Below are 27,773 nucleotides of genomic sequence, written 5' to 3'. Positions count from 1 at the left end.
CCAGCCTTCTGGTTAGCAGTCAAGTGCCTTAGGCACTATGCTACCAGAGCTCCAGAATGCAAATAGATTTTTCTAATTGTATGTGCCATAAGTGAAACAAATTCTCAAATAAATGAGCAGCCCCACCCAAGTCTATCAGCACTGAGATTATTTGAGACGACAAGTTCTCTTTTCTGTGGAGATGTTAATGTCAAGTCACTGTTCCATAGCATGCTGTCAGGAATGGATATTCATTGGAACTCCAGGGCCACCTAAGGTGCATTGGCCTAATAGATTCCCACAATCTAAACATGGCAAGGCCAAGTGTAGGATAAATCACTGGACTTTTTTCTTCCCCAAATAAGCTAATATTCCACATAAAAAGATGTATCCAGATGAGGCACCAAACATACCTGTCTCAGTGTAAATATTAGGGAATGGAATGGATTGATTGACTCTCTCAAAGTATTCCATCATTAGTGAATCATCACAAATGGATGGTTCTCCAAATTGTAGAGGATCCCAGAGTTGGACACAAACTGAGAGATTATGATCATTTTTGAAATAGTAATCTATTAAGCAAAACAAACTCAACGCACTGCCGTCAAGTCAGGTCCAACTCATAGCGATCCCTCCTTGGGTTTCCGAGGTGGTCTTACTACAGAAGTAGATTGCCCAACCTTCCTTCCAAGGACTGGCTTGTGGGTTTGAACCGCCAGCCTTCTGGTTAGCAGTCAAGTGCCTTAGGCACTATGTCACTAGAGCTCCTAGTATAATCTACTACTGAGGAATAATATAGAGCATCATTAATAAAAGTTATGAGATGTGGAACGAATAAAACATTGTAACCAGGTATGCCACCTGGTTAACTGACAAGTCTAGATAGGTGCTATAGCTTTCTTTAACTGTGGTAATTCCTTCAGTTTGCTGCATAAGGATTAGTTAAGAGAACTAGATAAAGCTGTTCTACTGGTGTTTTAAAGATTCTTTTAGTTGCTACCGATTCCAATGGTACCTTTTCCATGGTACCCAAGACATGGTATTTTAGTAGCCTCATATGCATATGAAAGTGGACAATGAACAAATTAGACCAAAGAAGAATTGATGCATTTGAATTGTGGTGTTGCTGAAGAATACTGAAAATAATCATCAATGACCAGAAGAATGAACAAATCTGGTTTGGAAGAAGTACAGCTGGAATGCTCCTTAGAAGTATGAATGTCCAGATTTGGTTTCACATACTTTGGTCATGTTGTCAGGAGGGACCAATCTCTGGAGAAGAGCATCATGCTTGGTATAGTAGAGGGTCAGTGAAAAAGGGAAAGACCCTCAACGATATGGATTGCCACAGTGCCTACAACAATGATCTCAACCATAGCAAAGACTGTGAGGGTGGTGCAGGACTGGGCATTGTTTCCCTCTGCTGTACATAGGATCTCTATGAGTTGGAGCCAACTTGAGAGCACCTCACAACAACAATAACAATAACCAGGTAGGAGTGAGGTTAAACCACAGAGCTGATGGATAGGTGGACAGTTGTGGGGGTAGTTATAATTTGATGCTCATGGGCCATTTAAATGGTTTTTCAAAGTCATTAGTAAAATTAGATATGAATTTATAATCTAAGACTAGTACAGTGAATTGATCAGTATGGTCCTGTATAAACTTAGGAGAAGAGTGACATACTCAACAATCAGTCAAATTGCTGACACTAACTATTGATAGAGCTAATTTGATAGACACATTTTCCTTCCAGGCATCAGTGATGGTTGTAATAAACAGAAAGAGAATGCTTGTTATAAATTTCATAATGGAGAATATGTTAGTTAGAAATCATAAGATACTATTATATCTAGAAGATGAGCCTAAGTTGGTAAAATAAAACTTACTTATTTCAAAAGCTATGATTATTAAGCTTTGTGCAGCAATTTTAATACAGTTTCAATTTACTGGGTTAAGGTTAAAAATATTCAATTACTACCAAAGTCTTTAAGAAATAATTCCATTAAGTATGCAGAAGCAATCAAAACTATTAAAATACCACTTTGGAAACAGAGTCCAAAAATAATAGCAGCCAGCATGTAATCTTATTCCTCAATCTTGAAATTACTCCCTGCTTCTGAAGTTATCAACTTCTAGTCACTAAGGAGGTTTAGCCTAAGTCTCAAATCTTTGGTTGGCTGCAAGTCTAGATAGGTGCTTTAGCTTTCTTGAATTGTGATAAATGAATGGATGGGTTAATTCCTTCTAGTTTTTCTGCACAAGAATTAGTTGAGAGAACTAGAGAAAGCCCCTTCCAGTGAGGTTCTAAAAAATCTTTTATTGGTGCCTTTTCCAATAAACATAATCTCCTGGGATAACATTAAATAAAAGAGGTAAATCAGATTTTTGCTCCTTAAATTCATCTTTAATTTGTGAAGAATATATTTTAGAGTATTGAATTAGAGATTGACAGTATTTCAATACAAGTTGTTCTGAATTGGGGTTGGCAGAGCCAATGTGGGAAAGAATCATGGACCTTCCACTAACTATTTCATAAAGAGTGAATAAGTTATGGGATCTAAAAGGAGTGCTTCTTAAGTTTAAAAAGATTAAAAGGAGAACTTTAGTCCAAGTCAAGCTGAGAAGTAGAGCACATCAGCAAATCTGAGTGCAAACTCTGAGAGAAATATTTTGGAGATTATGTAAAATTTGGGGCATGACAGTCCAGATGAATTGTTGATTGGCCCAAGTAAAGCAAATAAATAATGGTTTCCATGTTGTGCTGGAATACTAGAAAAGGTGCTACAAAGATTTGTTATAGCAAAGCATGCCACATTGGAGTGAGCACGGGAAATTAACAAATGTAGGTTAGGAACAACCAGGAATCTAGGAATGACAATCAGGCTAATTGAACAGAAGTCCTGAAAAAATCATCAAATTCTATTGTGTAGCTTCTTAACTGGAAGGACAGGGGTGTTGCAAGGGCTAGGGTAAAGCATGATTAACCCTTTAAAAAGAAATTCCTGAATTGTAAGAGATAGTTCTTTTTTGCTTCTTGTTTAAGTAGGTGTTGGGGAATTAGGGGCAGGGCTTTAAGAGTGAACTAATGTTTGTTCTTTATAGTAACCCACACTATTTTTGAGGTCCTTTTACTCCGGGGCAGGTGCTTTTGTAAACATACGGGGTTAATTGCAAATAGGGTAGTGCCTGTGTTGATTAAACATATTGTCAGAGTTTCCCATTAATATGCATAGTCATTTCTCTTTGAGTGTTTCGAGCCTCCATGGGAAAAGTCCCTGTATTTTCCTCGGAACCCATTCATCCTCAATTAGGGGGTGGAATGGCAGTTGGGGTGGAAACCTTCAATTTGAAACATTCATTTTCTCAATGGCCAGGATTTTTTTTTTTTTTTTTAGCACAATAGTGGTGGAGACTGATTTTAGATCCATTGTAGGGTTTTGAATTTCTTTTCTGGCTAGGCCCTTGTAGCTGCTGCAGTTGAAGGGCCATTAATTTATTAGCCTTAGCAGACTTCTTTGTTTCTAATGTTTGGGCAAGCTTGAGAGCCAAGTTTGTCAATTCAGCAGTGGGAGCAGCTTTCTGATCCAAACTATGTCTTTTAACTAAGGCTAAAGTTTCAGGCTTGAAGCCAAATATAAATACTGCATTAAAGGCATCTGTAGTTCCTTCATCCGAAGAGTCTAAACCAGAATGGGTTGAAAAGTTCTGGAACAATCGAACATGGTAATCATAATACTTATTTCATCCTTATTTTGTATGCAAGAATGTATTTTTGTCCAGTCAGTTACTGGGGAAAAGGCCTTAGAGATGGCTTCCTGCAACTTTTAGCCCCTATTGCAAGCTTCTGTGAGAACAGTTTCAGCTGTTTTGCCTGGGTCTAAGGCTAAACCACCTTGGAGATCTTTCCATTCCATATATTTTAACCATATCTGGGTTCCATGGGGCCAACTAACATATCAACCAGGCAACCTGAGCTGATAAGCTTCAATAAAAACTTTAAATTCTTTAGCAAATTTGTAAGGATCCTCATATAATTTTGGAAAATCTTTAACAATGGTGGGTAGTTCTGTGCAGGTGTAGGGAGAAAAAGAAATAATAGTAGTCTTTTGGATTTTCTCTGATACCCACTCCAGATTTCATGGGGCAAATCTTAAAAGGCATTTCAGGAATGGGCTTGGGGCATTCTGGATTTGGACTTTCTGGCTTTGAATCCTTAGCAGATTCTTCAAGGAGGAAAGGAAGTTCAAACAAGGTGTTTCTAGAAAGAAAATAGAGGTAGTACAGAGAAGTGGCTGTTAGCAGAGGGGCAGAAGGAACTGTTGTGAGAGTGTAAGCACAGCAGAGCTCTGACTTAGAAATTTCCTATTTTGCTTAGTTACTTTGGAAACAGTATTTTGCAATTTTTTGTTCTGTTTTGTTCATTTAGAAAGAGTATCTTGTGAGAGGTTATTTAGCTATTTTTGATGTCTTTATAAGGCCTCTGTGTACCAATTTTACAAGGTTTCGCATTGCAGTTTCTTAACGTGGGAACCTTTATCTTCTGATTTATTGTGCAGAAAATTTAACTTAGAAAGATCAGAGGTCCTCCAAAGGGGCCGCTGATCTGAACTGCCTTTAGTTAAGCCATGCCAAGAAGATAGAAAGAAGTATGTCAAAGAACCAAAATGCTTGTTCATGTAATGAGTGGGAATGCCTGAAGGAGGGTTAGCATCACTCTTAGATTTGGCATTTTCCATGTTCCCAAAGACAGTGTAAAGTTAGCTTCAGAAACTTTTCAAACATAAGGCCAGAGCTTTCAGTTTCTCAGAACCAGCTCTAAGGTTCTGAGACTCTTAAGTAACAATTGTATACAACCTGAAAACCAAAGGCACTTATGTTCTGTTTTATAAAAACAGAAAAGAAAGAGAAAGGCAAATCTTACAATAACAATCATTGAGCTTCTGTTCAAAGAGAGCAGAGTCTTGGACCTGAGAGGTGTTTATGTTGCAGCAACTCTGGAATCTGCCATGGACAGTGAGGGTCCAAAAATGACCCAGTCTGGTACTGATGAACTAAATCCCTGTCATCTTGGAAGTTGTAGAGGCAAATTTACTTTTGGGTCCCTTTGTGGCCACAAGAAAAGTCATAGTCTTATACTCTGTTAGAAGTAAAAGCAAAGAGATTTCTAGAAAGATAAAGAGATGAATTGAGAGATACCCTACTACCTAGGCAGGTTACTTTAGTATTCCAAATTGAAAGAAGAGAGAGAAAAGGTTTTATTGGGTGAATAAGCAACTGCCTATATGCTTAAAGGCACAAGGGGTTACATGACAATAAGTTACGAGGGGGTTGTTAAAGTACAATACTTAACATTCTCTGTTCTATTTTCTAAACTCCGGGAATATGTTAACCAAGGCATTGTTCTTGGAGCATGCTGCTAAACACTCCTGACAAACATCTTTTAACAAATGATCCTCACACAAGGTAGTCTTGGCCCTTGCTTCTTTTACATTACAAGCAGTTAAACTTTTACAAGAAGCTGAATTTTCTCTTTAGAGCATCAGAAACAGAGTTTTTTGGCCAAGCTTCAGTTTGATTTAAAATGGAGTTCAATTTACATCTGGGGCAGCCATCTCAGTCTTGTCAAATGTCTCAGTTTTGGGGTTCACTTCCTCAGTTCAAAGGACGAGTGTTTCAATTAGCAGCCAAGTGCTTAACCAGTGTACCGCTAGGGCTCCTGTTAATGATAATAAGGAATGTTGTTGTTAGATGCCAGTGAGTTGTCTTTGACTCGTAGCAACCCTATGCATAGCAGAATGAAACACTGCCTGGTGCTGTCGCAGCCCCACAATCCTTGCTATACCTGAGCCTATCATTATAGCCATTTTGTCAATCCATCTTATTGAAGGTCTTCCACTTTTTTGTTGACCCTCCACTTTACCAAACCTGATATCCTTCTCCAGGGAATGGTCCCTTCTTACAGCATGACCAAAGTAGGTGAGATGAAGTCTGCCCATTCTCGTTTCCAAGGAGCATCTGGCTGCACTCTTTCCAGGACAGAATTGTGAGTTCTTTTAGCAGTCTTTGGTACTTTTCAGCATTCTTCGTCAACACCACAATTCAAAAGCATCTGCTCTTCTTTGGTCTTCCTTATTCATTGTCCAGCTCTTTCATGCATATGAGGCAATTGAAAATACCATGGCTTGTGTCAGGCACACCTTTGTCTTCAAGGAGATATCTTTGCTCTTAAGCACTTGAAAGAGGTCTTTTGCAGCAGATTTGTTCAATGGAGCTCTGGTAGCATAGTGGCTAAGACACTTGCCTGCTAACCAGACGGCTGGTGGTTCAAACCCACCAGCCACTCCTCAGAAGGAAGGTTGGGCAATCCTACTTCCGTAGTGATACTGCCTCGGAAACCCAAGGAGGGGTCGCTGTGAGTCGGGTTTGACTCAACGGCATATAACAACAACATACATCATCTGGTGTCATGACTGCTGCTTCCATTGGTGCTGATTGTAGAACAAAGTAATATGAAGTCTTTTACAATTTCAGTCTTTTCTCCATTTATCATGATACTGCTTATTATCCAGTTGTGAGTATTTTTGTTTTCTTTATATTGAGGTGTAATCCATACTTCAGACTGTAGTCTTCAGTCTTCCTCAGTAAGTGCTTCAAGTCATCCTCACTTTCAGCAAGCAAAATTGTGTCATCTGGGTATCTCAGGTTGTTAATAATTCTTCTTCCAATCTTAATGCCGCATTCTTCTTCAAATAGTCCAGCTTCTCAGATTATTTGCTTAGCATACAAATTGAATAAGTATGGTGAAAGGATACAACCCCTGACACACTCCCTTCTTCATTTTAAACCATGCAGTATTCCCTTCTGTTCTAATGACAGCCTTCTGGTCTATGTACAGGTTCTTCATGAGGACAATAAAGTGTTATGGAATTCCCTCAATGTTATTCATAATTTGTTATGATCCACACAATCAAATGCTTTTGCATACTCAATAAAACAAAAGTAAACATCTCTTTGGTATTCTTTGCTTTTAGATAATATCCATCTGATATCAGCAATGATGTCCCTCATTCATCTTCTTCTGAATCCAGCTTGCATTTCTGGAAGTTCGCTGTCAATATACTGCTGCAGTCGTTTTTGAGTTACCTTCAGTAAGATTTTACTTACATGTGATATTACTGATATTGTTCGATATCTTCCACCTTGTGTTGGGATCACCTTTCTTCGGAATGGGCACAAATATGGATCTCTTCCAGTCAGTTGGCCAGCTAGCTGTCTTCCAAATCTCTTGGCATAGCTGAGTGAGTGCCTCCAGTGGGGCATCCAATGTTGAAATATCTCAGTTGGCATTCCATCAATTCCTGGAGCCTTGTTTTTCTCCACTTCCTGTGGTGCAGCTTCAACTTCTTCCTGCAGTACCATTGGTTCCACCTCTTGAAGTGGATAAGCATCAACCAATTCTTTTTCGTACAGTGACTGTGTATTCTTTCCATCTTCTTTTGATGTTTCCTGCATCACTCAATATTTTGCTCATAGAATCTTTCTATATTGCAACTCGAGGCTTAAATTTTTTCTTCAGTTCTTTCAACTTGAGAAATGCCAAGGATGTTCTTCTTTTTTGGCTTTCCAACTAAATGTCTTTGCAAATTTCATTTTAATAATTGACTTTGTCTTCTTGAGCTGTTCTATGAAATCTTCTGTTGAGCTCTTTTATCTTGTCATTTCTTCCATTTGCTCTAGCTACTCTCCATTCAGGGGCAAGTTTCAGATTCTCTTCTGACATCCATTTTGGTATTTTTCCCCTTTTCTGTCTTTTTAAAGACCTTTTGCTTTCTTCATTGATGATGTTCTTGATGTCATCCCACAGTTTCTCTAATTTTCGGTCATTGGTGGTCAGTGCATCAAATCTATCCTTTATAGATGGTCTCTAAATTCAAGAGGGATATAATCAAAGTTATTTTGGCTCTCATGGACTTGTTTTAATTGTCTTCAAATTCAAGTTGAACTTGCATTTGAGCAGATAATGGTCTGTTCCACGATCAGCTCCTGGCCTTGTTTCGGCTGAAGATGTATCACCTCTTGCCACAAATGTAGTCAGTCTGTTTCCTGTGTACTCCATCTGGCAAAGTCCACATGTATAGCTGCTGTTTGTGTTGTTGAGAAAAGGTATTTGCAATAAATAAGTCGTTGGTCTTTCAAAATTCTATCATGTGATCTTTAGCATTATTTCTATCACCAAGTTCAATTTTCCAACTACCAGTGATTCTCCTTCATTTCCAACTTTTGCATTCAAGTCATCAGTGATAATGAACACATCTTGACTGCATGTTCGGTCAATTTCAGTCTGCAGAAGTTGGTAAAAATCTTCAATTTTCTCATCTTTTACTTTGGTGGTTGGTGCGTAAATTTGAGTAATAGTAGTATTAACTGGACTTCCTTGTAGGTGTGTGAATATTATCCTATCACTGACAGCATTGTACTTCAGGACAGATCTTGAAACATTCTTTGTGATGATGAATGCCTCGCCATTCTTCATCAATTTGTCATTCCCGACGTAGTAGATTATATGGTTGTCTCATTCAAAATTGCCAAACTTGTCCATTTCAGCTCACTAATGCCTAGGATATCAATCTTTATGTGTTCTATTTGATTTTTGACAACTTCCAATTTTCCCAGATTCATACTTCATACATTCCATGTTCTGATTATTAATGGATGTTTGCAGCTGTTTCTCAATTTGAGTCATGCCCCATCGGCAAGTGGAGGTCTGAATGCTCTGCTTTATCCATATCATTAAGGTTGGTTCTACTCTGATGAGGTAGTTCTTTCCCAGTCAAATTCTGAGTGTCTTCTGACCTGAGGGGCTCTTCACTGTAATGGACAATGTTTCAGGGCTATTCATAAACTTATCCAGTAATATATCAGATAGTGTTTCACTGCTATTGATAAGGTTTTCATTGGCCAATTCTTTGAGAAGTGGATGGCCTCTTCCTTCTTTCAAGTCTTTCTCAGTCTGGAAGCACTGCTGAAACCGGTCCACCATAGGCAACAGTGGTGGCATTGGAAACACCAGTGGCACATCCTCCAGCCTCACAACAACATGCAAGCCACCACAGTCTGATAAACTGATAGAAAAGTTCCTCTGCCTCAGCTGTTCCAAACTGCTCTGCTCACTTCCTGGCCTTCCCCATACCTGTTCCGGCTGTCGACCCTGGTTGCTGCTTCCTGCCTGGGGGCTCTCCCCTTATCTGTTCCGGCTGTCTGCCCTGGGATAGCAAAATACTAAGGAATAGCAAAAGGAAATTATAGACAAAATGAAAGAGAGAGAGGAGAAGGAGAAAGAAGAAAACCTAAAAAACGTAGAATAGAAGAGAAATAATAAAAATAGCAAAAAATTATTGAAAATAGAAAGCAGTGTTAAGATCAATAAAACAAAAATTTTTAAAGTAATATAATGAAATACATATTTATAGCAAAACCAAATGAATACACTGTTGTTGAGTTGGGTCTGACTCATAGCAACCCCTCCTTGGGTTACCAAGATGGTATCACTACAGAAGTAGATTGCCCAGTCTTCCTTCCAAGGATTGGCTGGTGGGTTTGAACTTCCAGCCTTCTGGTTAGCAGTCAAATGACTTAGGCATTACTCTACCAGACCTCCTATTTACAGAAAAACTGATTAAGAAAAGCACAAAACACTTATGGAAAAGGCACAAATACATAATATTTAAAAGAATCCATAGCAACTGTCACAACTGAGATTTTTAAGTTACAGTAAATCTTGTAAATAACTTTATTCCAATAATTTCAAAATTAGATGTAACAGATCATTCTTTTAGAAATCTAAATTACCAGAAATGAGTACAATGTAAATAGAAAGCCAGACTAAATATGTACTTTTTTAAGGAAAGTAAATTCATAATAAAAAGCATTCTTCCTCTCCCCACCTCCCTCTACTCTACCTCCACAGACACACAGGCCTTGATGGATTTAAAGGAAAATTTTCACCCAAACCACAATAATCCAATAGCTCTTATTTCATCCAACTCTTCAGAGAATGTTGTTGTTGTTGTGTGCTATTGAGTTGATTCTGACTAATACCAACCCTATAGGACAGGGTAGAACTGGCCCATAGTGTTCCCTAGATTGTGATCTCTATTGGAACAGGTTGCCATGTCTTTTACAACTCAAAGTAGCTGGTGGACTCAAACTGCATACCTTTTGATTAGCAGCTGAGCGCTTAACCATTGTGCTACTAGCACCCCTTTTTCAAGGACTAAAACCATTGAGGCTAAATTGATTCTGAGTTGATTTCAGAGTAGAACTGTCCTGTAGGATTTCCAAGGCTGTAAATCTTTATGGGAGCAGATTGTCACCTCTTTCTCCTGTGGAGTGGCTGCAGGGATCAAACTGCCAACCTTTTTTTTAGCAGCCAAGCGCTTAAGTACTGTGCCACCAACCCTCCATTTTCAAAGAATAGGAAGAAAAATAGGGAAAGTTGCTTATCTCATTTTTAGGTTATTGTTATGCTAATATTATGACCCAACAAGTAGTATATGAAAAGAAAATCATAAACCCATCTCACTTATGGACATAGATGCACAACACCCTATTAACAAGTTTAGTTCAGAGTCAGTCTGTTGTCTTTCTGTCTGTCCATTTATCCATCCATCCACATACCCATCCTGAATTTACTTCATAAATGCAATCATAGTTTAAGGCCAGAAAATTTATTAATGTAATAATTATATCAATAAATAGATTTTTTTAAAATAACTACATTTGATTAGGTCAGGATTGTGGTGATCTCTAGAATAGAAGGGAAGGGGAATGAGGTTAAGGCATAATCCACAGTGGACTTCAGTTGTATCCATACTAGTTAATTAAAAAAATCTGAAGGACCTATAGAAAATGTAAAGATTTTATAAAGATTGTGTTGTGTCTTGTGATATTCTTTATATATTTTCTATATAATTATAAGTCTAGGGAGAGTTTGGGTAAGTGACTGAGATGTAGTTACCCTAGTGAGAGAAAGATTGGAAATTTTAAGTAGTGTTAGGAATGTAAGTTCTCATCACTCCTAATTATGATACTTTAATAATATTTCTTCACTGTATATGTGCATCAAATATTTTTGTTTCCTTCTGTTATGTACTGTGAAATGTAAATAAGGTTAATGTTTTGGTTGTACGTGTGTTAGCGTACCACCTCCTCAGTCACACTTTCTATTTCATCTTTTGGGGCTCGCTTGGACTTAACTTTAGTTACAGGTCTAGCAGCAACAATGGGTGGTTGAAGTAGTTCCTGAGAATGTTCAGGAATGTCTTCCATGGCCTCTGCCTCAGGCAATGACTCAGCAGGACCAGTTTGGCTAATCCCATCAAACTGAGGTGGAGGGGATAATGGTTTTACAGTAATCCCTTCAGATGGGAGAGATTCAACAGAATTTACAGGCTCCATATCCTGATCTTCCTGACTATCTGCCCATATATGCCAAACATTCCAGGTTTCAGGATCCCATTTTTTCCCAATCAGTGCCCTCACTTTAACTTCAGACACCATTCTGAGTTGGCAATTTAATTGGCATTGTAATTCAACCACACTTACAGTAAGACTCTGGGTTTGGTTTTCGGCAATATCAGCTGTTACTAGAAGAAGTAAGGTATTCTTTCAGAGCACAACTGGAAACACTGATGTCTTTTATGCAGTGCTTAAGCTGAGACTCAGCAACTCTGAGCTCATTTCACTCTTTCATTACTTTGTTTAGTGTAAGGAGGACCAACCAATCAGCTTCCTTATACTCCTCATGCTGACAAAATTGCAAAAAAGTATCAAATATCTGATCACCCAGAGCATCACTTCTCACAAGTACTTGATCTGTTGGTGGTGCTATTTTGCATATTAATGTTGCCACTTCACGCCACGGATTAGCAGGGCCCTCTTTACTAACAGAGGCAGGGTCACTAGTGTCTTTAAGATTAATCAAACTGGAGAACCAATTTAGGAAGCCCATCCTTATGATTTTTGTCTCTCTAGAACCACTCTTGGTACCACATGTGTTAGACGAGGTTCTCTAGAGAAACAAAACCAGTAAAGCTTATACATATATGTATATAGAGATAAATTTATTTTAGGAAAATGGCTCACACACTTATAGAAACTGCCAATTCCAAAGTTCCTGGATCAAACGTCAAGCTGGAGGCTTTTCCCGACTCTTGCAGCTACCAGGGCTGAGGAGCTCAGAGCTGGCAGACAGTACACTGGCTGTTGACTCCAGCAAATGATGAATCCAAGATCTCCAGGCCGAATGGTGGATTGTTCAGTCATGGACAGTTGTAGGCAGCACAACAGAATCCCAATCCACAGAAGAGTGTCTCTTTTCCCAGGATGTCCATAGATAAACTGGAAGCAGACCATACTCCCTTTCAACAGATTGGCTGTTCAAAACATAATCATCTGATCCCATCATGGGAATAACCACATCACAACAGCTTAAACCATACAGAATTGTGGTCCAGCCAAGTTGACACACAGCTCCAACTATCACAGTTGATTTTCATTATTTTGTGGGTATGTGTTATAGTTCAGTTTGTGTGTCAACTTGGCTAGGCCTGGTTGAGTGGCTGGGCAGCTGATGGTAGTTACTCCCCATGATGAAACTGGCAATCAACTCCATGGTGGGATCTACCACAAGCAGCTGAGTAGCTGCTTTTGGGTATGTGGTCTGCTTCCCGTATATAAGCAGCAGCTTTGGGAATGGTCTCTAGCCTATGGCACGCTTGGACCCTGCATGTAGCTGTGTCATTGTTCAGCAGCCTGCCATGCTCTGCTGACCTTGGGACTTACAATGAACTTAAATTAATGGCCTGCCGTGTGGTTTGGTAACATTGGGACTGTGCCTTTTTACTTGTCAATCTTGGGCTTGTCAGCCTCAGCAGCCAGCAGCTGTCTGAGTGAAGAAACACCTCTAGCTTCAGTGGGCAGGGAGCAGGAGGCAGAGCTGGACCCCAAGGTTGAGGGGCTTTCACCCAGCCCCTAGAGACTGGCACTTTGAACTTGGATGCAAAGCCTCCAAACTGTAAGAGAAGAAACTCCTGTTTGTTAAGGCCATCCCATTTGTGGTATATACTTGTCAGAGCGGCAGTAGGTAACCACGGTGGTATCATACTGATATTTCTTCTGAATATAAAACTATGCAAACTTTGGCCATGTTATTCAATTACTTTGTCAAGTGTCTGATTGCTTTTCTGCATTCTGGTCCTGGACAAAATACTCATCCTTCCTTGTTGCCTCTATTCCTTATTGCCTGAAAAACTCCTGTTTAACCTTGTAGTCTTAAATACAGCATTTGTTTCATTGTGAAGAGGTTCTGCTTTCTTCATACACGTCTTTTTTTTAAATTTTTTTGAACTTTTTGTGATTTGGGTGAAATTTTACAAAGCAGATTACATTCAGCAGTTCATACCCATTTTGTTTTGTCATGTACTTCTTGAGAACTGTATTTACTTTCATGATTCTTATTCCCCAACTCAGAGTAGATGCTCTGTAAATATTTGCTAAATTAAGAAATGAGTGAATGATCAATCTTTTTTAAAAGAAACTTTATTGAGATCTGACTTATATATTATAAAATGAACAAATTTAAAGTGTACAGTTGGATGGTACTTTGTATAAGGATCACTGTAATCTAATTTTAGAATGTTTTTATCACTCCTAAAAACCTATGTCCATTAGCAATCACTGACCATTTTCACCACCTCATCTCTAGGCAACCACTAATCTACTTTCTGTCTCTATAGATTTTCCCATCCTAGATATTTCATATAAAAGGAATCATATAATATGTTGCCTTTTGTGGCTGACTTCTTTTCCTAAGGTCATCTATATTGTAGCATGTGTTAGCATTTTGTTCCTCTAGCTTGCCAAATAATTCCCCATTGTTTGTCCATTCCCCATTTTGTCTGTCCCTTCATCACTTGAGGGACATTTGACTTGTTTCTATGTTTTGGCTATTCAATTCATTTGTCTGTTTTTAAAATTTGTTTATATGAGTTGTACATGTTGTTATTGAATTGTAAGCATTCTATATATATTCTTGATACTATCTTTTATTAGATATATGATTGTAAATATTTTCTGCCTCTCTGTGGGTTGTCTTTTTATTTTCTTGATTATGTTGTTTAAAGCACAAAGGTTTTTAATATTGATGAAGTCCAATTTATAATTTTTTAAGTCACTTATACTTTTGGTATCATATCTAAGAAGTCATTGCCTAATCCAAGGTCATGAAGATTTACACCTGTGTTTTCTCCTAAGCGCTCTTTAGTCTTAGCTCTTATATTTAGGTCTGTGATTCAGTTTAAATTAATTTTTGTTTATAGGGTGGGGTTGAGGTCCAGCTTCTTTCTTTGCAATTGGATGAGCTGTTGATTCAGCACTATTTGTTGAAAAAACTGTTCTTTCCTGAATGAGTCATCGTGAATGTTTTTCTAATCGTATGCCTTTTTTTTCATGATAGTCTTTTAATTTACTTTCTGTGTTTTCATTTTTAGGTTGCTTGTCAAGTGTCCCACAAATGAAAAAAATTTCTACATCTTATGAGGAAAGACGGAAGCAAGCTACTGCTATTGTTTTACTGGGAGTGATAGGAGCTGAATTTGGTGCTGAAATTGAACCTCCCAAACTGTTGACCAGACCTCGAAGCTCTAGTCAAATTCCTGAAGGATTTGGATTGACTAGTGGTGGATCCAACTACTCATTGGCCAGACATACTTGTAAGTTTTTGCGTTTTTAATGCTGATCTATTGCTTCTCAGTACACACTATTCATCATCAAAATCTCAAAACATGTCCTGAATTTTAGCTCATCTACAATGTTTAAATGAAGTTAGGAAGCAGTACAGTCATTTGGCCCATTGTTTTTTATTTACCCAAACCTTTTTGAAAAAATTAAGGTATGGTCTTTTAAATACTTTTCTCAAAATAACACATTTCTGAGCTTTGCTTTCTCACATTTTTAGTCAAGATTCTAGCCAAAATTTATGAAAGAAGCTTCAAGGTAAAATTTCTGAAATAATTTTTGGAGAACTTTGCAGTTTGTTGTTCTGCACATGATTTTAAAAGTGAGAAATTGAGGCATAATACCAGCTTTTTCTTTTGATTTTATGTGTGTGTGTGTGTGTGTGTGTATACAAAAAGAGCACAAGTGATGAATGATCTCTGTAATTAAAAAAAATCAAATAATCCAATTAAAAGATGGGTAGAAAACACGGACAGATGCTTCACCAAAGAAGATATTCAGGCAGCTAACAAACACAGGAAGAAATGCTCTTAGCCATCGTTGTTGTTGTTGTTACGTGCCGTTGAGTCGGACCCGACTCATAGCGACCCCTCCTTGGGTTTCCAAGGCAGTATCACTATGGAAGTAGATTGCCCCATCTTCCTTCCGAGGAGTGGCTGGTGGGTTTGAACCGCCAGCCTTCTGGTTAGCAGTCAAGTGCCTTAGGCACTACACTACCAATAGCAAAGTTTAAAAAACTAGGAAACAGCAAATGCTAGTGAGGATGTAGAGAGACTAGAACCCTCATATACTGCTGGTGGGGCTGGAAAATGGTACAGTGGTATGGCACTTCCTTAAAAAGCTGGAGATAGAAATACCACACAATTCAGCAGTCCCTCTACTAGGTTTATATCCTAGAGAAATAAGAGCCATGACACAGACAGATATATGCACACCCATATTCATCACAGCACTATTCACAGTAGCAAAAAGATGGAAACAACCTAAATGCTCATCAGCAGAGGGATGGGTTAACAAATTATGGTCCGCTCATACAATATGATGATATGCAGTGTTAAAGAACAAGGATGAATCTGCAAACCAGCTTGTAACATTGATAAACTGAGAGGTCATTATATTGAGTGAAGTCAATCAGTCACAAAAGGACAAATATTATGTGACACCACTGTTGTAAAAAGTCAGGTAAAGGATGTCACACACACACAAAATATATGATGATTATCAGGTGGGAAGGAGAGGAGGGGACATCACTACCTAGAGGGAAGACAAAACAAAACAAAAATCCACCTCAGTAACCATTTTGAAATGCCTCAAATCTTATGGTCAGCTCAGAGGGCTGGTGTTACACTGCTGCCTTTAGCTGTGTGCTTGGTGATTAATAATAGGTGTGGCTGTTTTATAAGGGGGCCTTTGGGTACTTTAGTGTTAGGACTTCTTTAGATAAGGTCCACAATGTTCCTACCATATGGCAAAATCATTTCTAACAAATTGTGTTACTTTTAAGATCCAAGTATAAACATGCTGACTACAAGACATTATTTGTAGAGCAAAATGCAATGTATTCTTTTGGGTATTTGGCCTCTAAGCAAAAGATATATGTATATATGTATATATGTATGTGTATATATATGTATATGTATCTATATGTATGTGTGTGTATATGTATGTATGTATATGTATATATATGTATATGTATTTGTATATATGTATGTATGTGGACAGATGTGTGTGTATATATATGTATGTATGTATATTTCTTTGTTAGTTATGACAGCATAGAACTTTAACAGACCATTGCCACATACTTCTGTTGTAAAACCAAGGAACAAGATAGTGGCTTTTACTATTAAAACCCTCTAATAGATTTAACTGCTGCTTCTGTAGCTTTATTATTTTAAACACTCTTAATTCAACAAGTACTTATTAGTGGTCGCTAATCTCTTGATTTCTGCTTTACATTGTGAATTGGAAAGTAATAATAACAATAACACAACTACCACTGCCAGTAATAAATCAACTAGGTGTTCAGAGCACTATTTTACACCCTGATTTACATACATTGACTCAATCTTCCTGCTAATCTTTACTCTATAAATTGGGTACCTGTATTATCACCATTTTACACACATAGGCTGCTGACCACAGAAAGGAGATGGCTGTTCTTGTCTTAACCTAGTTGGTTGGTTCCAGAGCCCATTTCTTGAACCATTGGGTAAACTGCTACCCTTCAAGGATTACCACTTGAAAGGAAGTGATGTCTAACATGTGCTATCACTTTATTAGTTAAAAGCACTTTCTTTTATATGCCTTTATGTGTTTTTCAAAGAGTTGTGGTGGTGCAGTGGTTAAGGCATTCGTGCTAACCAAAAGGTCAGTGGTTTGAAACCATCATCCGCTCCATGAGAGAAAGCTGAGGCAGTCTGCTTCTGTAAAGATTTACAACCTTGAAAATCCTAGGTAGCCATGCTGCTCTGTCCTGTAGGGTCACTGGGAGTCAGAATCAACTGAACAGCAGAGGGTTTGGTTTTGAGTTGGTTTATTTAATCTTCAAAGTAGAAATTAAGACTTCTTTAAAGTGGCTCAGCTTAAAAGTGGTAAATCCTGAACTTGAACTCAAGCTGCTTTTGACCTGAAAATCCATGGCCTTTCCGTTTTCCAGCTGGGCACGCTTGCTTTCCCTCTCCTGCCATGCATGACATGCTTCTGACCACTATCTCTCAAGTCCAGCTGATTTGTGTTTTCTTAAATTCAAGCTCCCTGCCTTCCATTAGTAAAACCCTGCTCACATCTCACCCCCTCCACAAACGGTTCTTTGATGAGGCCTGCCTGTGGCACTCCAGACAGCCCAGACCTTACATATACGCTTCCTTCCTTAGAATCTTGGCATGATGATGTTAGAGTTAATGAAACTTTGATGTAATTTATTCCGGTAGCGTCAAAGTTTTTTGACCACCATTTCCCCAGTGAGTATGGATAAATGTAACCCCTTGCATGTATTTTTGTTGACCATGACAACTTTTTAATAGTAAGTTCCAACATTTACAAAAGATGTAATTTTGAGGATAATTTCAATATTGATGTTTAAAAGTAAAACTGTTGTGTAGCTCTTTTAAATGGCTCCAATAAAATATTTTCCACAACTATTTGATATACCCTTCATCATTTATTTAAAAAAAAAGCAAACCCTGTAACCAAGCTTTTCTTTAATAGTCAGAAATCTTACACCCGTGATCATTTTCCTCAAAGAGAGAAAATGTCTACCTTCACAGTTTTAGGGAAGGAATTCATTTGCAAAATTAGCATCTGAGAGTCAATTCCATTGTAATCACCTGTGTCTTAAAACTGTGTGTGCTGTGAACTAACTGTTCTTTAAGAAGCATTAATATGCTTCCATTTGAGGGGTGGTTTTTCTTTTGAAGACCACCAGTTTAGTCCAGAATGTTTTATATAATTTCTCAACAGTTGTTCTTTGAACCTTTAGTGTTCTCAAAAGTCTTAGGTTGTTTGGTGGTACATTTGCCTAGTACTGGGATTTTTCAAGATCTTTCTTATTTGAGTTGGGATGTTTTGATTGTTTTTGTGTTTACCTGTTTAAATCTTGCTGTAGTATTCTCCTGGTTGGATATCTGGATGTGTCTGTCCCTAATTTGGATTCTTTAGATTAGTCATGTATAATATTAACCTGTTATAATGTTAATATGATGGAAACTCCAATATGTATTGCCATGTTGTCTGTTTATATGGCATTTAGGATACCTTACCTGTACCTGTTGCTGTTGGGTTGACTCCAACTCATAGTGACCCTATAGGACAGAGTGGAACTGCCCCATAGAGTTTCCAAGGTTGTAAATTTTTACAGGAGCAGACTGCCACATCTTTCTCCCTTGGAGGGGCTGGTAGTTTCAAACCGCTGACCTTTCAGTTAGCAGCCAAACACTTAACCACTGTAACACGAGGATTCCTTTAGAATGCATTGCTGCCATTAAATATTTACTCATTATGGCATCTTAGTGAATGAGATAATAATAATTATCCTCAATTTAAGATAAGGCCATTAAGATACTATGGTTGAAGAACTTTGATTGCTAATGTAGTTAGAAGTGTAGATAGTAAGTTTTAACCTTCTTTATAAACCATTCTATGAAAATCATAAGGTAGACAAATCCCAATTATCCACATAATGGGAGAGAAGAGTGACATGAATGCATAATTCAAAAGCCATATTTGGTCTTAGAATACATTTTTATATTTATATTTGAATATAAATGAATCTTTTGTGGAAGTTGCACTTTACATAAAATATCAAAATCACATATTTAGAGCACAGCTGAAGAAGCCTGAAGATTAAGAGGCTTAGATGAGACCCCTCTCTTGCATCATATCTTGGGTAAACTAAGTGTCTGTCTAAATCATAGTTTCCTCTTGTGTAAAATGAAAGATGGAAGTTATCCTGTCTTAAAGGTCCCCCTAGCTGCAGTCAGTCTTTGCTTCTGAAGCAAAGTGAAAGTCACCTTCCTTACCACCTCCACCACCTTCCTGTTCCGTGCTCCATGTAGAGGTGTGTGCTCTCCTGCTTCATGTAAATCAAGTTCAGCAGAGATCCTTCTTCATTTTTTTTGAACCCACACGTGCGGCACCATGAGAACACTTCATTTAGAATATTGCCTTTTAGGTCATTCAGTTCATTCTTTGGTCTCTTCCTCATGTTTGGTAATTGTAGAATTACAGTTGTGGCATATCTGGGGTAAATCCGGTCTGAGCTCTCATTAGCTTTTTAACTTTGGGCAGGTGTCACATGTCATTCCTATAAGCTGAAAACTGACACAGATTTGTGTGTAGGAGTATTCTTGGGATCAGTACTATCTGGGGAGTGAAGGAAGCAGAATTTGGCAGGGGGAGAAGTTGGATTTGTGTTTTAGTTGCAAAGAAAACTTCAGTCCAGATCTTTGGGGGACTCTGGTGTTGGATGGCTGCAAAAACGGCACGGAGGCCACATTTCCTGACCTCCTCTAATCTCATAAGAGGAAGGCAGAATCACTATCAATAGCCCAAGGCTTATTACTGCAAGGCCAGACATGCTGCCTCCCTCCAGCCCTTTCACCAACTGTTCCTCCCAAAGCACCCACCACCTCTCTCCTGAGTTCGATAATTCACTGCAGTGGCCACACAGAACTCACAGATTACGTGGTTTATTAGGGAAGCACCAGGCTACAATTCAAGTTCAGGAAGAACGCTCAGTCTCTCTCCCAGCCCACCATCTCTCAGCCAACAGTTTCTCACAGTCTCTCCCCCAGCAGTGCATGTCCCTCGGTGTCTCACTCAGCAATGCGTGTCTCTTGCGTCTCTTTCCCAGCAGCACGTGTCTCTTTCAGCAGCACGTTTTCCTCCACCAGCAGTCAGAGAGAGAGTTCTTCCTCTAGGAGGCCTCCTTTTGAGCCTGGCAGGGTGGTCAAACTAGCCAATCATAGCATCAGAACTCTAAGCACCTGAGAGAGAGTGGGCACCTCCCAGAACATTGTTTTGTGCCACGCCCAACAGAAATACTCCAGATGGACAACTTCAGCAATCAGGAGCTCCTCAGTTGCTCATAGAAAATCCCACCTTGGAGTTTACAAAGACTTATGGGTAGAAAAGCCACACTAAGTGATTTACTACACGACAATGTCCCTTGAGAGTTGTCCTGAATCGGAGCTTGGGACTGCCCTGGAAATGGAGCAATGCAGCACTCTTAATCCTAGGACAAAGCTCACAGAGGGACTCAGCCGAGACTCGTCAGCCGCTAACACCTCAAGAGCAGTGGGAATGACTATCTCAGTCCTGAAGGAGCAAGAGACCAGTGGCCTCGGAAGCTTCCAGTACAGCATATGTGTGTCCCAGTTAACTAAAGTGTGTCCCAGTTCCCCCTTCCATCATAACAGAAATGGAGAAAGGGACTACCATATCTTTAACTCTCATCTTATCCCAACTCCATACATATTTCTTGCTACCATATGAGGCGGCTATTTTTATTTAACTTGTAGCACAAGATAAGGCTACAAAATAGGCATGGGGGCAGCATCATCTGACCTCCTCTAACTTCATAGGGGGAAACAGAATCACCATCAGCATCAACTGCTCAAGGTTGATTCCTACGAGGTAGAAGTCAGACCATCACCCTCCAAACCTTTTACCAATTCTGACACTAACCATCCTTCCCACAGCACTCTGTACTTCTCTGCTGGGTTCAGTAATTTGTTGCAGTGGCCACACACAACTCATACACAGTACTCATGATTATGGGATTTATCAGGGAAATACAGGTTATAATTCAGGATCAGGAGCAACTCAGTTCTTTGATGAAGAGAGAGCTTCTTCTCAGCCATGCCACAGGCACACTTCTCTCTGCCTCTTGGCCCTGCATCCCCTTGGCCTCTGCCCTGCTCAGGCAAGTGTTACAAAGCTCTTTGAGCTCTGCTGATAATTCTCAGAGAGGCACCCTGTACCCAGCAACCCTCCTCCCCAAAGGCTTTCAGCTTCCTTGGCTCCGTGGGCTGTGAAGCTCACTGCTCATGGGCCATGGTCAGCTGCTGAGGTCTGCTGCCATCATTTATCTACTGATGCTTCTCAGTGTCTCTCACCATCTCAGCAAAGTGCTACAGCTGTTTCTGTCTCTAGGGTTGAGGAGGTTCAGTACAGGGATCTCAGATCCAAAGAACACACTCTACTATTGGCTCTTCTTTCTTGCTAGAAGTAGGATTCCCCCCGTCTGCCTCTAGGATGGCTTGCTCATTTTAAGCCTCAGCTCACTCACTGCCATCGAGTCAGATCTAACTCTTAGCGAACGCTCCTCGGGTTTCTGAGGCAGTATCACTGTAGAAGTAGACTGGCCAACCTTCCTTCCCAGGAGTGGCTGGTAGATTTGAACTGCCAGCCTTCTGCTTGGCAGTCAGATGCCTTATCCACTATGCCACCAGACCTCCCATTTTAAGTCTAGTGGAATGGTAAAACTGATTAATCCCCATGTTAACGTTCTGTACACCTAATCTGCATGGTTCCCACCCCACAAGTGTGCCATATACCTTATTTACATTATTAACAAGCTAGCCAATCTCCTTGGTGGGCCATAAGCACCTCACATTTTCACAGTCCCATTCAGTCATCTGGTGGAAGTCACAAAGACCATGGCTAGAAGGGGCATATTAAGTAATACACTGCACCCCAATGACACATTACCAAACCAAACTAAAATCACTGCCATCAAGTCAATTCCAACTGATAGCAACCCTATAGGACAGAGCAGAACTGCCTTATACAGTTTCCAAGGCTGTAAATATTTATGGAAGCAAGTAACAGCTAATTATTGAGCATTTACTCTGTGCCAGGCATTTTGCTTTATTCTTTATGAGTATTACCTCATTTAATCTTCTCATCCTATCAGATAAATCCTACTTCTGTTCCCATTTGTCAGGTGAGAAAAGTGAAGCTGTACCAAGTACTGAGAAAAACACACACTAAAGATTTGTAAAACTGGATTAAACTTTAATTGTTCTGACAATAATTGAGGACATGAGTTAAATGTTTTATTTAAGATTATACTACAAAAAGTGCCAAACCTGTACTATAACACCTGTTTTCCAACACTAAATCTGTGTATATCACCACTTCCTACCCTCTTCTTGTGTTATAAACAAATAAGATTCAAAAGGAGGGCAGAGCAAGTTGGCAAAGTGAGTAGACACTCCCGTTTACTCCCCTAGCAACTAACCTACTGTACGACAGATGGAAACAAGCCCAGACTAAGATCTCAGAACTCTGAATGGCAGCTGAGGTGCTGAAGAATCATGTGAATCCAGATGTGGGGGAGAGGAGGAGCGGGGACGGTACAGAAGCTGGGAGAAGCCACTCTCTCACTTCTGCAGCACTTGGTCATCACAGCCATTGGAGAACAGGCTGGGCAACATCCCAGACAGGGAATACAGAAAAAGAGCCAATCTGAGGAACCTGTAGCTCAGTGTTTTAAGTTGACATATATTGGCTATGGGAGTTTACAGGTCCACATTGGGGTGGGGGTGAAGGGAAACCATGGGGCTATGAGAGAATGCTTTTGAATCTCACTGAGGCCTGAGACACATGGGCACTAGGACCAGGAGGAACTGCAGGGGCAGCAGGGTGAGGGGAGTACGTTGGACAAATGGACAACAAAAAGGGAGTTGGCTAGTTTCCTACCCACAGTGGGATATTGAGGAAGAGCCAGTACAGGTGCACCCATGAGGGAAAAATAGCATTCACCACAGGAAAGTCAAGGCCCACTGCTTAAATCAGCACCTGCAACCAGCTAACCCCCCCCCCCCCATGCATGTGTATTGAATTCCAGAGATCAAGCATCCAGAACTCCTGAATGAGCACTGAAAAAAACTCAGCATAAGAGTGTCCTATATTATCTCTCAGGAGAAGTTACCAGGCCCACTCACTTTGGCTCAATTCTGACTCCTAGAGACCGTGTAGGGTGGAGTAGAGCTGACACATCTGGTTTCCAGGGCTGTGAGTCTTTGCAGAGACAGGCTGCCACTTCTTTCTCCCATAGAGTGGCTGGTGAGTGTGGGCCCTGGCCTTTCACTTGGCAGCCAAGCACTTGGTTACTGAACCACCAGGGAGCCCAATCAGGAAAAATTCCCATGAGAAACAGAATACAAAATTTAAAGTTAAAAGAAAAAAAAAAAAAGTTAAATGGCCCAAATTCAACAACAACAAAAAATGTATATAGTAAAACACACAAAATCACAAAAGCAAAACATGAAGAAGAGGAAATTTCTCCTATGGAGAGCAGACTAATAGAATGAATTAAAAATTTTCAGACTGTGGTACTAAATATGTTTTAAGAAAGCAAAAAGCACACAGAAAACCTAGCAGAGATCAGGAAACAAACACAAGAACAAAATGAGAGACTCAAAAAGGAAATTGAAAACATCAAAAAAAAACGAATAAAAAAAAAAAAAAAAAAAAAAAAAGAGTGCTACTGAAACTGAAGAATATGCAACTAAATTAGAGTTGAAAACAGAAGAAAGAATAAATTAACTAGAAGATAAAATGACTTCACAAGTCTCAAGAGAAACAAGAGAAACAAGAGAAAAGAATAAAGAAAAGCAAACAAACCCAAATGGAAATATGGGATTCAGTTAAGAAACCTAATAGAATTTAGAATCCCAGAGCACTATTACAGCAGTAAGTGCATGAAAACATTTTTTCCAAGAGCTAATCAGAGAATTTCTCAGACCTGAACAGAAAACCAAGCCTGAGAATACAGGAAGGTACACCAACTCCATTTAGAAGAAACACACAAAAAATAAATTCTGCAACATACTTAATAAAATTCCTAAAAACCAACTATAAGGAGAGAATCCTGAAGAGAGCAAGAGAAAAATGTAACATACCAAGGGTCTTTTATAAGAATCAGTGCAAATTTCTCCACAGACTGTAGAGGTCAGAAAACAATGGAGGAACATATATAAAATGCTGAATGAAAACAATTGCTAACCAAGAATTTTTTACCCAGCAAAGCTGTATTCAAAAAGGGGAAATTAAGGCATTCCCAAACAAATAGTAGCTCTAGAAATTTATCACCACCAGAAATGCTTGCAAGTACAACTCAAGGGAACACTCCAAATGGAAAGTCAAGAACATAAGATACTATATATATATATATATATATATATATATATATACACATATATATATATATATGAAATAAGAGAGAGAGAGCTCCGAAAAAACGGAACCACATGCGCAATCATAAGGCCCAAGTATGATATTTTTACAGAATAAATTCAGTAATTAAATCCCACAAACAGTACAATATCAAGTTTGTAAGAAGAAATAGGTACAAAGTAAAAGTATAACGTATAGGTTGTATATTGATGGTAATGGATACACACCAACAGAAATTGGGGAGGTTCATATTCATGCCCATTCCAAAAGAAGGTGATCTGACAAAATGCAGAAATGATCAAACAGTATCATTAATATCACACTCAGGTAAAATTTAAGATAATTTAAGTAAGATAATTCTAAAATGGTTACAGCAGGGCGTTGACAGAAATTCAAGCCAGATTCAGAAGAGGATATGGAATGAAGGATATCATTCTGATGTTAGATGAATCTTTGCTGAAAGCAAAAAATACCAGAAAGATGTTTACCTATGTTTTGTTGATTGTACAAAGACATTTGACCATGTGAATCATAACTAATTATGGACAAAATTATAAAGAATGGGAATTCCAGAACACTTAATTGTGCTCATAAGGAACCTGTACATAGACCCAGTGGCACTTGTTCTAACAGAACAAGGGGATACTGTGTGGTTTAAAATAATAATAATAATAAAACTGTGTTTCTGATTTGTATCTTTCACCATATTTATTCAGTCTGGATGCTAAGCAAATACTTGGATGAGTTGAATATATGGAAAAGAATGTGGCATCATGACACAATCTTGCTTGCTGAAAGTGAGGATGAAAACCCACTTATTTATATTTTGTCTGTGGCTGCTCAGTGCTGCAGTGGCAGAATTGTATCATTGATGAAGATGAAAGACTACAGCCTCCAGTTTGGATTACACCTTAATATACAGAAAACAAAAATCCTACAACTGGATCAATAAGCAACATACTAAGGAACGTAGGATATATTGAAATGTCAAGGATCTCATTTTATTTGGATCCACAATCAAGGCCCATGGACATAGCAATAAAGACATTACATGATGTATTGCATTGGGTGAATGTGCCTCAAGAGACCTCTTTTAAAGTGTTAAAAAGTAGATGTCACTTTGATGACCAAGGTGCTCCCTATCCAAGCTATGATATTTTCAGTCACTTCATATAGATGCAGAAGGTGGATAATGAATAAGGCAGACTGAAGGAGAATTGATGTCTTTGAATTATGCTGTTGGTGATGACTATGGACTGCCAGAAGAATGAACAAATCTGTCTTGGATTAAGGGCAGCCAGAATGTTCCTTAGAAGGTAGAATTGTGAGCCTTCATCTCACGTACTTTGGACATGTTATCAGGAGGGACCAGTCCCTGCAGAAGGTATCATTCTTGGTACCGTGGAGTAACGATGAAGAGGCAGACCCTCAACAAGATGGACTGACACATTGGCTGCAACAATAGACCCAAGCACAGCAACGATTGTGAGGATGGCACGGCACCGGGCAGTGTTTGGTTCTGGTGTGTGTAGGGTCCCCGTGAGATGGAACCAACTCAGCAGCACCTGTCAACAACACGTGCTACTCTCAGCTAACTCCTTAGGCAGTTTATCCTTTTTGTTTGCTTTGTTATTCTGGAGCTAGATTGCTTAGGTGTGAATATGTATATTACCACACAGTACTGTGTGGTCTGAAAACACCTTATCCTTAACTAAAAAATGGAAGTAATGATAGTATCTACCTGGCAGAATTGTTGTATTAAGTGAATTTATTTAAAAAGTGCCTGAGACGTAAGTGCTTTGCTGGTGGGTTTGAACCGCCAGCCTCTGTTATAAATGTTAGCTATTATTATTTTTACTAAAAAGTTCATAGGTGAATGGAGAAAAGAAACAGCTCCTTTTACAGCATCTGCTGTATCTTAGGACATTTACATGTCTATATACTACTTAAAAAAAATCTCCAAGAACCTTATGAGGTAGGTGTTATGAACAGCATTTGATAAAAAAAATAAAACCAAACTCACTGCCATCAAGTTGGATCCAACTCTTAGTGAAGCCTCCTTGGGTTTCCAAGGCAGTATCACTACAGAAGTAGATTGCCCAATCTTTCTTCTGAAGAATGGAGTGGCTGGTGGATTTGAACGACCAGCCTTCTTGTCAGCAGTCAAATGCCTTAGTCACTTTGCCACCAGAGCATTTGATAGATGCGTGAAAATTATGTAACTTTCTTTAGGTTATCTGCCGTGTAAGGAATTTGAATCCATATGTGTTTTTTCCTGAAGACCATGTGTTTTTCTACAACAAATTCTTACTGCATCTATCTGTGGTAAAGTACATTGGGCCCTGGGGGGGAAAAAAAAAACAAAAACTCACTGCCATCGAGTCGGATCCCACTCATAGGGACCCCTTCTTGGGTTTCCGAGACAGTATCTCTACGGAAGTAGATTGCTCAGTCTTCCTTACGATGAGTGGCTGGTGGGTTTGAACCGCCAGCCTTTTTGTTAGCAGTCAAATGCCTTAGGTACCACACCACTGAGTTTATATAAAAATAGACTTTTTTTGGGGGGGCACATTATTATACACATGCTTAAACACTGTATTTTTATAATTTGAAATTTTTCAATTAGCTAAATTTCTATGTATTTATGACTTTTATTTCTCACTTTAACCACGTAAATGTACCAAGCTGAGATCAAATGGAAATTTTGACTACTCATTATGCTTTTATTTGTAAATAACTTAAGTGTAACAACTTTATCATTCTTAACTGAGTTCTGACACTTGCATTATAGGCCCTATCTTCATGATGTAATTTTATGCGCATTCTCTAAAAATAACTTTAATTTGCCATCTCTTTTTGCTAACTCACTGCACTCTGTGCTTTGACTTCATTTTCCATAAAATGAGTTGGACAAGGTTATTTCTTCTTTTTTTTTTCTTTTTTAATTGTGATTTGGGTGAGGATATACAGAGCAAATTAACTTTCCATACCGCAGTTCACATACACTTTGTCTCATGACATTGACCACAGTTTACCACAATGCAACAGCTCCCCTCCCACCTCCTCCCCACAGTTACTTCTTCCCAGTGTCCATCCCTCCATGGGCTCCTGCCCCCTGAGTTGTCTCCCTGTACTTAAGCAGCCCTTCTTTCTCCCATGATTGTTCTCTCCAAGGAGCATATCTACCTGAGGTAAATGTTCAACTCATATGGTGTCTTTTGTTTGGCTGGAAACCACAGGTGTGGGTTCAATTCCAGACCTGAAGGGCAGCTAGGGGCCATAGTCTCAGTGGTTCCACCAGGCTCTATTGG

General features: G+C 39.1%; 1 protein-coding gene across 1 annotated transcript in view; it reads left to right on the top strand.

Moving 5' to 3' along the window:
- The window catches only part of WDR7 (WD repeat domain 7), a 526,340-nt gene that overhangs the window by 311,463 nt on the left and 187,104 nt on the right, over positions 1-27,773 (top strand). Inside the window, exon 20 of the mRNA XM_042780241.1 lies at positions 14,532-14,753. Within this exon, the coding sequence (XP_042636175.1) occupies positions 14,532-14,753 (222 nt within the window). The remainder of the gene's footprint in view (positions 1-14,531; positions 14,754-27,773) is intronic.

The sequence above is a fragment of the Orycteropus afer genome, unplaced genomic scaffold (genome assembly GCF_000298275.1).
Source record: "Orycteropus afer afer isolate SDZICR_OR568_19922 unplaced genomic scaffold, OryAfe1.0 scaffold00029, whole genome shotgun sequence".
In the NCBI taxonomy this organism is placed as follows: domain Eukaryota; kingdom Metazoa; phylum Chordata; class Mammalia; order Tubulidentata; family Orycteropodidae; genus Orycteropus; species Orycteropus afer.
Note: the sequence above shows the minus strand (reverse complement) of the source record. Positions and strands in the feature narration are given on the sequence as shown.